This window comes from Brachyistius frenatus, unplaced genomic scaffold (genome assembly GCF_029030835.1).
Source record: "Brachyistius frenatus isolate BFR_SWC_R1_liver_20210118 unplaced genomic scaffold, ASM2903083v1 Contig_96, whole genome shotgun sequence".
NCBI classification, from domain to species: Eukaryota; Metazoa; Chordata; class Actinopteri; family Embiotocidae; genus Brachyistius; species Brachyistius frenatus.
Window position 1 is genome coordinate 1318043 of NW_027210695.1, and position 13847 is coordinate 1331889.

General features: G+C 45.2%; 1 protein-coding gene across 7 annotated transcripts in view; it reads left to right on the forward strand.

Moving 5' to 3' along the window:
• ppp1r12a (protein phosphatase 1, regulatory subunit 12A) overlaps positions 1 to 10616 on the forward strand; it is a 50032-nt gene extending 39416 nt beyond the window's left edge. For 3 of the 7 annotated variants that reach the window (XM_069710997.1, XM_069710999.1, XM_069711003.1), the window contains 10 exons: positions 277 to 398; positions 503 to 568; positions 2136 to 2152; positions 2251 to 2368; positions 2443 to 2631; positions 2812 to 2916; positions 3030 to 3077; positions 4769 to 4819; positions 6201 to 6509; positions 8539 to 8622. In XM_069710997.1, the coding sequence (XP_069567098.1) occupies positions 277 to 398; positions 503 to 568; positions 2136 to 2152; positions 2251 to 2368; positions 2443 to 2631; positions 2812 to 2916; positions 3030 to 3077; positions 4769 to 4819; positions 6201 to 6338 (854 nt within the window). In that variant the 3' untranslated portion in view covers positions 6339 to 6509; positions 8539 to 8622. Of the gene's footprint in view, positions 1 to 276; positions 399 to 502; positions 569 to 2135; positions 2153 to 2250; positions 2369 to 2442; positions 2632 to 2811; positions 2917 to 3029; positions 3078 to 4768; positions 4820 to 6200; positions 6510 to 8538 lie in introns of all 7 variants that reach the window. The other 4 variants (XM_069711002.1, XM_069711005.1, XM_069710998.1 and 1 more) reach the window with 3 other exon arrangements.
• Positions 10617 to 13847: the final 3231 nt, after the last annotated feature.

Here is a 13847-nt window from a genome sequence, read left to right on the forward strand (position 1 = left end):
CGTTGTCTTCCCTTGTGGCACCATAGTTCTATCAGGATCTTTTTTTTTTTTCTTTTAGGACATCACAAATCAGAAATGAGAGTTTTTCCACATTGTTGGTGCAACTCCCGTTCCCGTTTTAAAACCGGTTAGTTTAAAGCAGAAGTTTGGCGCAAAGCCTCAGCTTCCGCCGATCCTCCCGTTGCCGTCGATGCAGTATGCCGGATTGTTTCCGTGGCAGCGTTTTTGATTGTATTAACAGCAGTCGTTGACATTCTTCTCCGTTCGGTGGGACAGAAGCGGACAGAAAGGACGAGGAGAAGGAAGGAGAGGACAAGTCTCAGCCCCGCTCCATCCGGGATCGCAGGCGGCCCCGCGAGAAGAGACGCTCCACCGGGGTCTCCTTCTGGACTCAAGATGTAAGAGAACTTTCAGGAGGATTTTAATTTGAAGTATTTGTGGCGCGGCGGTTCGTTGACTCACCGCAACAACTCCAAGGCTGATTTTTTTTATTTCACTCCAGGGGGATGAAAATGACCCTGATCAGCAGTCTGACTCAGAGGAGGGCAGCACCAAGGGAGACCCACAGGTAAGTCTACACACACACACACACACACACACACACACACACACACACACACACACACACACACACACACACACACACACACACACACACAGACAGACAGACAGAAAGTATATTAAACTGACTTCAATAGGAGCCCTCCAGCCTGTCAACCAAATCAAACTATTGCTTTTCTTGTACGCCCTTCTGCATTCGCTCTCTATTCCGGTCCTTTCCTCTGGTCTCATCTCGTGTGCCGTCGAGGCCAAATGAGGTCCCCTTGTCTTTGATGTTCAACCCCCTCTGTCCCGCACTGCTCTTGATTTCCTCCCCTCCTACTTAACTTTCCTCCTCGCCGTCTGCTGCCTTTTGAATTTTTATTGCTCCCCCGTTTTCCATCTTCCGGTGATTGTCTGGTTGCCGAGGTGATCCTGGAAGCCAAAAGTACTCTCCGCCGTAGATCAGTAGGTTTTCAAAACATGCACACGCACAAAAGGGAAGGAAGTTGGGGTCTCTGGGGTCAAAGCACACACATAAATGAGATGGTGAAACTTAAGAAGAACTTTTGAACCCTCAGTGGGTTTAAGGGACTTTTTCAACCACCTTAAGCCAAAATTGACTTGTAAGAAAATGATGTTGAACTCCTCTGGTTCCTGAAATGAAAATAAGAAGCATAAATAAGAAGCATAAATATGCCGTGGAGTCTAGTTAAATTGGCAGAGAGGGCAGCATTGTGCTGATATGGCTGGCTGGGTGAACTTCCTGTTTGGATGGTAGTGTTTTACAGAGAAAGCAGACAGTTGTCATTAGAGTACAATTATCAGGGAGACTGCCAGACATCACTTCCAGCAGGACGGTGAAAAGGGTGGAGCAATCACAAGGAAGGAAATGGTAAACAAGCAGTTATCTCTGCGTGGAGACACGAACAGGAGCACCTCTCAAGTCACTTCTTTACAACTCTTAAATACAAGTAGTCTTTTTTTTTAAAACTCCTCCAGAGTTATTTTTTAATATTCCTACATAAAGATCCAAAAACGAGACGGTTGCTTTGTCGTGATGTCCAGAATACGTTTAAAACTCTCCCGTGTACTACGTCTCCAGTCGAGCAGCGAGTAGCACCGAGGCCGGCCGTGTATCTGATCATATTTTCCTGGAATCGCTCTCGGGTCTTCTCGACTCGGATTGTAGCGTTGCCGTGTCGCCGCCCTCTGATCCGCCTCGGGAAGGACACGGCAATTTAAAAATAGCTGGAAGACCAAACCTGGCGACCTGACTGACCTCCCTATCTGATGTCTGGCTCCGTTCTCGGGGGGGGGGGGCCTGCCTTTGAGCGCGGCGGGCCTGGGGACGCAGCGGGCCTCCAGGCTCTGGCTGGCGTGGCAGCTGTTCAGGGATTACTGTGCATGTATTTGCATGTAGAGCAGCTTGCTGGACTGCAATGGGAGTCAAGGTCGGGTGATGAGGCTGCAGTCTGAACTGATTTCATCCCTCTGTTCCGCTTTTGTTTACGTTCATAAATACCTTCCGATTTAATGCAATTTATAACACAAAGCGGTTTAACAAATGCTCTCGTGTTTCCGTTTCCTTACAGAGTGACAGATTGTCCAGGTACGTTCTACCGCCTTCACTTCCTGTTCCTTCTAGTTGTTCATCTGTTTCGTGTCTCTGCGTCCGTTACAAACGAGCGCCTGCTATTACCGTTGCAGGAATGAGAGCACTTCATCCTTGGATCGCAACGACGCTCTTTTCAGCCGTAGCTACGGCGAGAGTCGAAGGCCGTACTCCAGCCGACTGGACAGAGACGACACCACTGACTACAAGAAGGTACACCTTTCTTTTGCGTAGCACTAAGTCGCACCAACGTCTGCAGAGTTAATAGTATCTTGTCTTCATTTCAGGCTAATCATACTGGACGCAAGTTATACGTGTCTGATGCACAATGGCCCCAAAAATCTGAAGAAAACGATGCACGTATGAAATCTAGGGATCAAATTTCAGAAAGTCGCAGGGAGCCAAATCTGCGAGAAACTCTTGAGCGGACCTGTTGTCATGTTGGAGAACGCTGTTGCCATGGCGCCCCGCTTCAGGTGGTTTGCAGTGAATGTTTTTTTTTTGTTTGTTGTTGTTGTCCTCCCTCAGACGCTTCAGAAGGTCCCAGTAGAACTCGGTGTTGACGGTCCGACCCCGGGCCGAACACCAGAGGAACCGGACTTGATTGAATGGATTTGACTGTCACCCGCGCTGACCGTTGGGTTTTCTCTCTCCAGCTCTACGAGCAGATCTTAGCCGAGAACGAGAAGTTGAAGGCCCAGTTACGTGACACGGACCTGGAGCTGGCAGACCTGAAGCTACAACTAGAGAAGGCCACACAGGTACGCTGACCTCGCGCGTCTTCAGCCGACCGGCACACATCTGGACGCGAGCGTTAAAGTTTCTGACTCGTTCGTTTTTTTGTTTGTTTTTGTTTTGTTTGTTATTGTTGCAGAGGCAGGAACGCTACGCCGACCGATCACAGCTCGAGATGGAGAAAAGGGTAAAAACGCACACTCGTTTAATAACCTGCCTTGAATGCAATATATATATACCTCTGGTGTGTCTCGGACTAAATATAGAAGAAGGAAGTCTTTGTGTTACGTTTTCAAAGTATTGTCATTGAACTCGACCTGCTTTAAAACATCACAGTAACTCTGCCAATGGGTTTATGTCTGAAGGTAACAAGCAGGCCCCAATATCATCTGGGTGCTGGTATGATCTTACCGAGTTTTTGTTTTGTATCGGTCTCCTCTCTGCTGCTGGCTGTCACACATGCCCTCGTACCCGGGGTCAAAGGGCGCCTCCTTTCTTCCCTCCCTCCCTCCTTCCCTCCACTTTTTCATTTCTTTCCCAGCCTCCTTCCTTCCCTGTCTCCCTCTTCTCCCTTCTCCTCCTTCCTTCCCTCCCTCCTTCTCCTCTGTCCCTCCTTCCCTCCCCTCCACTTCTCCTCCCTCCCTCCCTTTCTTCTCCTCCTTCCTTCCCTCCCTCTTCTCCTCCTTCCCTCCTTCCCTCCCCTCCACTTCTCCTCCTTCCTTGCCTCCCTCCTCCTCCTCCCTCCTTCCCTCCACACCACTTCTTCTCCCTCCCTCCCTCCTTCTCCTCCTTCACCCCCTCCCTCTTTCCTTCCTTCCCTCCTTCTCCTCCCTCCTTCCCTCCCCTCCACTTTTCCCTCCTTCCCTCCACACCACTTCTCCTCCCTCCTTCTCGTCCCTCCTTCCTTCCCCTCCACCTCTCCTCCTTCCTTCCCTCCCTCCTTCTCCTCCTTCACCCCCTCCCTCTTCTCCCTCTTTCCTTCCTTCCTTCCCTTCCTCCCTCTTTCCCTCCCCTCCACTTCTCCTCCCTCCTTCCTTCTCCTTCTTCACTCCCTCCTTGTCCTCCCTCCTTCCCTCCACGCCACCGAGAACACTGCCACCTTCTCTTCCACCTGTTTTTGAACCTGTGGCAGCGTGTGGTCACCACTTCTCAATACTGCTTATGATACTTTTTATTTGTTTTGTATTTTGTGTGTGAAAGTGTGTCGACGTCATTTTGTGCAGGAAGTTGTGAACGATTCTTACAGTTTGTTAAAACTCCCGTTGAAACATCCCGTGCACGCGTGTTTTCCTGCTGTTTTCACTCGTCCAGTAACAACGCCCGGCGTCTTCAGCTGCAGCTCTGTTAGCCAATGACATCACCACCTGTAGATCCGTGAACTCCGTCCACTATTTTCCAGCCCCATGCTGCAATCTGAACATTTCAGATCATCATCATCATCATCATCATCATTCGCGTGTCATCTGTCCTCACGGCCTCTTATAATACAAGAATGTCCTTTTTTTTTTTTCTAACATCAGGAAAAAAAAAGACATTCTGACGTCCCCGTTTCATTAACATCCAACACGTCTACATCCAACACATCTACATCCAACACGTCTACGTCCTCATCTCCTGACTCACGACAGACATACATGTAAATCCTGTCACACGTCACTGAATATGTAGGTCTGAACTGGCTGTTGCTTGCAGACGCCTTCACCAGACGTGTGTGTGTGTGTGTGTGTGTGTGTGTGTGTGTGTTGTCCGCTGCACCCTCACCGTCTTCCACACGTGTGTGTGTGTGTGTGTGTGTGTGTGTAAAGCCTCCACTGAATGAAGTGTGTTTCTTTGCTCGTTGCCTCTGTATGATTTAACCCGTTGCCCTCCACCCAACAGGAAAGAAGAGCTCTAGAAAGGAAGATATCTGAGATGGAGGAGGAACTTAAGGTACTGCCACACACACACACACACACACACACACACACACACACACACACACACACACACACACACACACACACACACACACACACACACACACACACACACACACACACACACACACACACACACACACACACAGATGCATTAAGTGTGCTATTCATGATATTAAAATGAAGTGTCTTTGTATATATAAATCTGGATCACTCACATTTTCTTTGGTTTAATAGAAAGGGGCGGAGGGGGAGGCATCTTAAAAGCCACGGTGTTGAATATACGATATAAACTTGGGTCTTATGTTTGTAGTTTTGCCGTTTTTTTTTTTTTCCCCTAAGATCTGGAGACAATCGCTGCGACAAAGTCAGACAGATCGAGAAACGCGAGCCGTTAGACGATCAGACAAGGTGGTAAACAAATCGGCAGCTTATTCTAAGCCGCTTTATTTGGAGGTAAATCAAATTTCCCCCCCCCGACGTGCTCTGATTGTACGTCATGTGCTACTCGGGAGACATTAACGAAGGACAAACATTATATTTATATTTACCGTGACGCTGAACAGATAGAAGTGGTGTGTTTGTGTAGCTTCTCTCTCTCTCTCTCTCTCTCTCTCTCTCTCTCTCTCTCTCTCTCTCTCTCTCTCTCGTCACACAATCCTGGGAGGTTCCTTAACCAGTTAGATTATTATTATTATTATTTGTTGTCTTTCTTCGGCTCGAGAAACGACGACTTCCCACAGATTTGTGGACGTGTTTTTTTTTTTTTTTTTTTTTTAAAGCCGTGCTGTGAGGAGACTCGGTTGTCTCCGTGGCAACGGGAGCTGTCAGAACGCTTGTAAGTTACACTGGAACCCGAGTGTTGAAGAAACTCACTAGCCTAGCGACGTTAAGGCTACGTGCTGCGGATTAAACCCCCTCCCCCTCCACCCGCCCCGTCGTTAGCTCTGTTGGTAGTTAGCGTTTAAACTCCTGCGCTGAGATCGACCAATTAAATGTTCCTTTTTCTGGGAGGGGAAAAAAAAAAAGGTTTTGAGAGAAGAGAGGAGCGTCGTCACTTTTCCATTCTGTCTTTACAAGCATCACGCCGAAGCAGAAAGCTCGTAGTAATCATTCCTTCGGTTTCCAAAGTCTGTCCCCATTATTCTAACAGTCTTCCTTTTCTGTTTCCCCTTTTTTTTTTTTTTTTTTTTTTTTTTTTGTTGTCCTTCCTTCTCTATTACTTTAAATTGTCCTGTCTCTCATTAATCCTTTTCTCTCTCCTGAAACACATTCTTGTCTCCTCTCTCTCTCTCTCCTCCTGTCCTCCTCCTTGTTGTCCTTCTCTCTGTTCTCCTGTGTTGTGCTTGTTCTTGTCCCCACTTCCACCCTCCCTCCCTCCCCCTCCCCTGCAGAACCTCCCCCAGGTAAAGCAGGTTCAGGCCCTGCGGCAGGTTAAGGAGCGGCTGCAGGCTGAGAACCGGGCCCTGGCCCGCGTGGTGGCGAAGCTCACGCAGTCGGCCTGCAGCCAGCTGCCCGCCGTCGACCTCTAAATCCACGTCCGTCTGTCCACCACCATTTCCTCCTCCTCCTCTTCTTCGTCTTCTTCTTCTTCGTCTTCTTCTTCTTCCTCCTCACTCTCCCAGCCCTGCCCCTCCCCCACCCTCTACCAACTCCCATCCTTCTCATGCTCCATTCGTGCTCTGCCCCGCACCCATAGACAGGCAGGTGTCCAGCCGCTCACCTTTATCTCTGGTTTTGTAAACTCCCCCCTTTTTCCTCTGCCTCCCCAGAGCTTTTTTTGTTTTGTTTTGTTGTTGTTGTTTTTCAGATTGGGGAGGGTGACTTTTTCTTTGTTTTTTTTTTCCCATCGGGACACTCTCCGTTTACAGCACACGACTGTCAGGTGCCTTCCGCACCTTTCACCAAAACTAAATCCTAAATCTATCAAACTAAACGAGGTCGATAAAGAAACCCGAGACGAAGCTCAGGTAAGTGTTGGGAGACGGTTTTAATTTCGCATCCCGTGCTGTAAAGGAAAGTGTCCCCCGTAGTTATTAGCGGCGACGCTTTCGTCGGAGGGGAGCTCGGATGTTCAGTTTGGCTTGTTCTGGCTTTATTTGCATGAAGTTGGCTTCCTGTGGCAGTTTTTTTTTTTTTGTTCCCAAATCTTCGGAGACTGAACTATTTTCTTCCCTCCTGTGTGTTTGGATTTGGACAGATGACATCAACGAAGTATTTCAGAGACCTGCATGCTACAGACGGGTTCATTTGGTTTCTTGCCCTGTGCTCCATCAATATGGGGTATAAAGTCAAATATGCATTCATGAGCTGAACTGTGGGGAGTTAAACTAGCGGTTGATTGTCATCTGTAATCAATGACTAACAGGTTGGTTGTTGTTGTTGTTGTTTTTTTTTAAGTGGACTGAAATCTCCTGGGAGATTGTCAGTGTTGAACACGTTTTCCACACAGAGTCCTCGTCACCACGGCTTCTTCCAAAGAGTCAAAACGACGTCGGGGTGCTCGTTTATTTCTGCAATCATGTCGGAGAATTAACGACGTGCATTGATCCAAATTTTAAACCGTTACGCTTTTATTGTTCACAGGAAGTTTTGTTCAGTTGACAGTAAAGCTGCACAATTAACCGCAAGGGGAAAAACTGCAATCGGTTGACGCCTCGAAGATGGATCTTTTTTTTTTTAAATGACGACTCTGCCGCCGTTTTATTCGGGACATCGGACACATCAAAACAAGCGCTCCCACTCTCCCTCAGCCAGCGGCGACGCAGCCGTGAGCTCGGAGCGAGAGATGTTGTCCAGAGTTTGATATGCGGGTATCGTGACGGGCATCCTGCCGAGTTCTGCCCGCCCGCTGAGAACGAAATGCGCCTCGCGGCGGCGCGCGGGAGGCTGACGGAAAACTGAAATGGTTTTCTTGCCGTTTCAATGCGATTTTAATCAACTCTTGTCGGGTTCAGCGACGACGATAAATCACACGAAGTCTGTAGCTTCTCAACATTTTGAGTCGTCAGGGTTTTATTAGAGTCAGTAGCAGCAATTTAATCGATACAATTGATCTTAAATTTACAATATATTCCCCCCCCCCACCCCAATAAAAGTCATTTCATATTAAATATGTGCTAATAAAGAGCCCCAATCTGATAACGCAGTTTGCTGAAAATGTGAAAAAACTCATTTGTAGTCTAAATCAATACTCGTCAATTCTGCGCTGAACATGCGTGTTAAAATTATGAATATATATATTTTGGCGTCCACTCAACAAATGTCTCCTATGAGACAACCATCCGCCGACCAGTGAAAACGTGACGGCGTCCTCTGTTGTGTGTATTTTTCCGGCTGCCGGTGAGCAGCCGTTCAGATTCTGCATGGCTTGTCTCAGGATCTTTGGCCTGTGGTGTGCCCGCTTTGGTTTTTTTTTACTTTTTCTCTCTCTCGACTTGGAACAAAGTGGTTTATTTTTGTTTTAATATGCAAAAATAATAGTAATAATAATAATTAAAAAAAATAAAAAAAAAAAAGACGACAACAAAACATGAGAGATGCTGTGTGACTCCCGAGATTGCCTTTTTTTTTATTTTACTTTTATTTTTTTACACAGGCTGCAAAATTAACAGTTTGTAAGACGGGCCTGACCGGTTTTAACGACGCATGTCTGCTGTCACGACTTGTCTAAAGACGTCTCCTCTCTTGTGTCTCTTCCTCCCGTCCCCGTTTCCTCTTATTCCCTTTCAGATGCTCCCAGACTTGAAAGCAGACAACCAGAGACTAAAGGACGAGAACGGAGCGCTCATTCGAGTCATTAGCAAGCTTTCCAAGTAGAACCAGACCCCCCCGCCCCGTCTTCTGCACCCCCTAGTCCCCCCCCACCCCATGGCAGTGACTAATGGAATTGCACATTTAGATATTAATTGCAACAGACATCAGAGACAAGACTCCTTTTTTTAATTTTTTTTTAATTTTTTTTTCCTTCTCTCTCCCCCTCCTGACTCTTTAAAAATCTCCCTTTTGGTTTTTTTTGTTGTTGTTGTTGTTGTTTTTTTTTTTTTTTGCTCCTCCACCTTCACTGCAGCATCCATCCATCCATCCACCCACCTCCGCCACTATGAACCCACCCGTGGCCGCTGTCCCGATAGAACCACTTGAGTTTACTTGAGCAAAAAAAAAAGAAAAAACTAAAAAAAATTCAACAACAAAAAGAAAGGAGGGTTGTGTGATCAGCATGTAAACGCGTTGCGGGCGGGGAAGCCTGAAAACTATTTAACCAATAAGCCTTAGTTGTACATAAAGAGAAAAAGAAAAACACTTGCATCGATCTCTCTCTCTCTCTCTCCTTTCTCTCTCGGCTTTCACCGAACAACAGATATTATCCAACACCTGATTTTATTTGTGCCACAATCTCTTATTTGATGTTTTTTTGTTTTTTTGTTTCCTCTTCCTGTGTTGTGTGCTGTGCAGTTACTCTCCCTCCCCTACCCCCTTGGAAAAAAGTGCCACTTCTGCCCATTATCAGCTCCTTGTGGCCCCGCCCCCTCCCGTATCCACCCCCCCCACCGCCCCCCCACTCCCCTCCACACACACAGAGATCACCAACACCCCCCTCCACCCACACACCCACACCCCCCTTATTTTTGTACCTCTGTGTGTCTTCCTCCAAGAGGGAAAAAAAAAAAAAAAATTATAATTTTGAATCCTCGCTTTAGCGAAACGAGGCGGACCTGGTGGAATTAAGCTTTCACTGTATGTGCAATATGCATTTCTTTACTTTTTTTTTTTTTTTTAATGCTTTAATGATGAGTCCATCACAAGTAGGATTTTTCACTCTTCCACTTCTTCCGCTTCCATCGCTCACTTTCTACCCCCTCTTTATTTTTTTTGTTTTTATTTTTTTTTGTTTTGTTTTAAGTTTGTAGTGTAGTCAGTTTATACTCCGTATTTCTCACTTTGTTTTAGCAGGTACTGAGTGACGCTGTATATACCTGTATGTATTTGTTTGAGACCAGCACATGGCATGCGTTTATGGTTCCCGTCTGTTACTATTAAAAGTATACAAATTCCAGAGGACAAACAGGTGTGTTTTAATTATTATTATTATTATTATTATTTGTTTTCTTTTTATAGTCTATAAAGACATTGGATACAGTACAGTAGAGCCTCTCTCTTTACACGGGATGGCTGACAGTGTTCAGTGCTTTTTTTTTTTTTTTTTTTTTTTTTGCTTTATTTTTATTTTATTTTTTTTGCCAGTTTAAAATAAGTGTTCACATAATTGAGATACAAAAAAACCGAATAATCGCTTCACTACATTTCACTTTCATTGTATCCAGTATCTTGAAAGAGTTCATTTTGTTTCTTTGATTTGATTTGTTTTTTTTTGTTTTTTTTTTAAAGCTGTAGTATTGTAGCCAAGGTGTTGTCACTTAAAAAAATAAAAATAAAAAATAAAAAAAAAGAAGAAGAATATCTTAGGTATTGCTAACCCAGTCCTCTCTACAATGTCTACATGCACTGTCGATGCCATGTGAGGAGTCTTGATGTCAGGTTTAAAGCACCATCAAATATTCCATTAATCTGAAGACATTTTATGCATTTCAGTGGCCTTTTAAGGATATTTTTAGTAAAAGAAGTCACTGCAGATGGCCCGATGGCCATCTACTCTCTCTCTCTGTCTCTCTCTCTCTCTCTCTCTTTTTTTTTTTTCTTTATTTTTCCCATCATCTTGTAAAATAGGTGTGTGGCTTAATACATGCAAGCTGTGCTGTGACTACCAACCACTGAAGAGTTCATTAAAAAATAAACTTGTACATTGTAAAGTTCCCCTGCCTCTTTATTCCCCCCCCCCCCCCGCTCGCTTGTTTATTTATTTATTTATTTATTTATTTATTTTAATGTCGTGAAAGTGGAATATTTCGTTTTCTTGTTTCCTTCTTGAGAACGCCTGGAAGGAATTTAGTTTAGTAGGTCGAAGGTCACGGTGACCTCACCAGAACATGTTTGTGGCTGTAATTCAAGAATTCAGCTGCTGGTCGGGACAAAAATGTCAGAAATGCCTTGGAGGGTAAAACGGTCCAGTGATGACATTTTATATCCAAAAGGTCAAAGGTCAACATTAAAATGTTCCAGAAAAACACTTTCTTCTTTTCTTTTTTTCCCCCCGCCCGCCTGTTATTTGCGACCAGAACGGGGAAGATTGTGAACATATTTCACATTCGAATCAGATACTGAATTGGCGAAACCGATCTTGAAGCTGCTGGTTGTTTAGATCTTCTGTAGCGTCGTCTGAATTTACACCTTTTAATAACAGCAGACGGTAGATAAGAAAAATCTTAAAGTCACACGTTTTTTTTTATTCACCATAATAATCATAATAATAACACCTGACTGCTGTCCATCCAATCTACTTTTAACACTCGTGTTGTTGCAAATTGGGCTTTGTGTTTTTTCTTTCTCCTGTTGGAGCGCCGAGCTGCTGCTGCTGCTGCTGCTCTCCTTCACGCCACTAGATGGCGCACAGCTTTGCAAGACCGTCAGTCAGGTGCACTTCAGATCCCAGGAAGTCGGTTCACAGAACCCCGAAGCGCTTCTGTTCAGAGCCGCCGCATATTTTGTTTCACGTTATGCTTCTTAAATGCAAATCTAATACTCGACGCTCCCAGATGGTAACTACCTCCGCGTCAATAACAACACTCGAGTGCGCTCCGTTTCCTCCCTGAGCTTCAAATCCCTCCAGATGTATTCAGCCTCCCTTTAATCCCGCGCCGCCGCGTGGGTGTGATGAAGACCTCCGAATCTTCGGCTAAATCTCGCACGGGGAATCGGTAAGCCGGGATCTGCTGTAATTGCCCCGAGTAACGCGAAAGTGTTTCCACTGCCTCAGCAGTGCGGTTCAGAGAGTCTGGTTCGGGTCTTGTGTCTGTGACATGCTTCATCAACCGTCTCGGCAAAAGAAAAATGTCCTCATCAGGACCGTGACAGAAGAGAATCATCGAGGGGGAAGAAGAAGAAGAAAAAAAAAGGCAGATTCTTGGCTTTAAAAAATGACTGTGTGTGATTGTAACAAATGGTTTGAATTAATGCTGCTTTTTCTTGATGTTTTAAGGCGAGAGTGGTGGGAGTGACATTAAGCAGTAGGTAACCGGTTCATCCTGTGAGGACCATGAATGCGCATAGATAACTTCAAGATCATCCGTCCGATGGTTTCAGAGATAGTTTCACCTCCGATGCGGAAACACGTCGGAGATGTCGGCTCAAGAGGATCATCAGGGTTCATCCTCTGGGGATCAGAAAGGTCACACTTAGAGTTAATGGCCTTTAATATCTTAAAATCTACAATATATTTGCCTTGCAGTGCATTTATTCGGTCCGCCATCCTGGACCTTCTACCGCATCCGTCTTACGTACAATTTTTAACTGTCATCTTTTTCCTATTATTTGTATTTTACAGTTTTTTGTTGTTGTTGTTGTTGTTGTTGTTTTACATCACAAATCCTGCACTTTAAACGCCCGCAGTCAGAAGCAGTTCTGTCGGTGCTAGTAAAAGTGTTATTAATAGCGTTATCTATCATCTCTGTTGTTTCTTATTTACCTGCTATCTTTCTGTAATTTTTTGTTGTTGTTGTGTTATTTCTTTTTTTTTTTCCTGTTTTATTTCTTATCTCGTGTGGTAGCTCTTTGGCACTGTGAGGAAGGACATTTAGTTCTGCTGATTTCTTGTATGTGGGTGAGACAAACTTGAAACAGAAAAACACCGTAGCACCATTTTATTCTGATAAAAGGCCTTCAGAGTGCAGGTTTATTCGTGCTTCTAAAAGTTCAGTTTCCATTTCTTTACCTGCTAATCATCCTGCAAAGAGTTCAAGCTTGTTATGAAAACCTGAGATGGACAATCTGTCACAGAGCGTGAGTCACATCCGTTTTTCATGGCTGCATGCTGTGTAATTCTTTGCCGACTAAAGCGGCTTTTTGAAGCTCATCGGCGTCATTTTGGAGCGACATCTTTGTACTTTTATCCCGTTCGAACATCTGAAACGAGACGGCGTGCTCCGAGAAATCGCCGGTAAAAACATGTAATTTGAAATAAAAGGGAATAAAACATTGGCGTGTCACAGTCAGAATTTGTTTGAACTCCCGGAGGCCCGAAAAATAAATCTCAGCCGGAGCTTTTACAGACCTAAAAAAAAAAAAATGAGAAGAGTTTTTCCCTGATTGCTGGACGGTGTCTTTGATTCCTGACAGCAGCTCCGGTGTGAGATGACGTGCGGTACTTTTCTTGGTTAGAAATCATCCTTAACGATGGATTTAAATCTCGGCGCACACACACACACACACACACACACACTGAATGAGCTAAATCCATCTCGGCTGCGAGCACGAACAGCAGCGGGGTTAACAAACGATGACGAATCGAGGCGTCCGGATGAAGTGACGGCTCGAGTCTGTCACTGAAACCAAGACGAGCACGCTCGGTTAGAAAAATGCGATCCGAGGCATCGAGAAATGACGCTATAGAGACGTCTCTCAGTCTCTGACGCCGGCTGCGTCCATGGGAACGCTGAGGGGGGAGGATACGGGGGGAGAGTAGGCCGCTAAACGATACTTTGATTCATCCATTAGTCAACTGACGGAGATTTAATGAACTGATTGTTAAAGTCATTAATGAGAGCGAGGCTGTTTCCAGTTTAAAGATGTGGGATTTAATACAATTTAATAAAAGACCTTTACGTGTAGTTTTTCCACTCCATGTGGACCAAACAATTATTCCAGTAAACAACCGACCGGCTCCTACTTGTGATAAGTCGGGGAATCTTTTTCTAGTCTTGCTCTGAGTTTTTAGGAAGATGTTTTTCTTCTTCTGTACAGGATCACAGAGTCTCTGTATGGTCGCAGCTGAAAGGAGCAGCAGTCCCTCCTTGCTTTAGAAAGATGGATTCAAACGATTTCCCGTCTAAACCTTTGAAGAATTTCGGTCCACCGTGTTCAATGCCCTCCGTCCCTTCCTCCATTGACCATATAAGGAAGGAGAGGTGTCGGCTGTGCCGTTATTG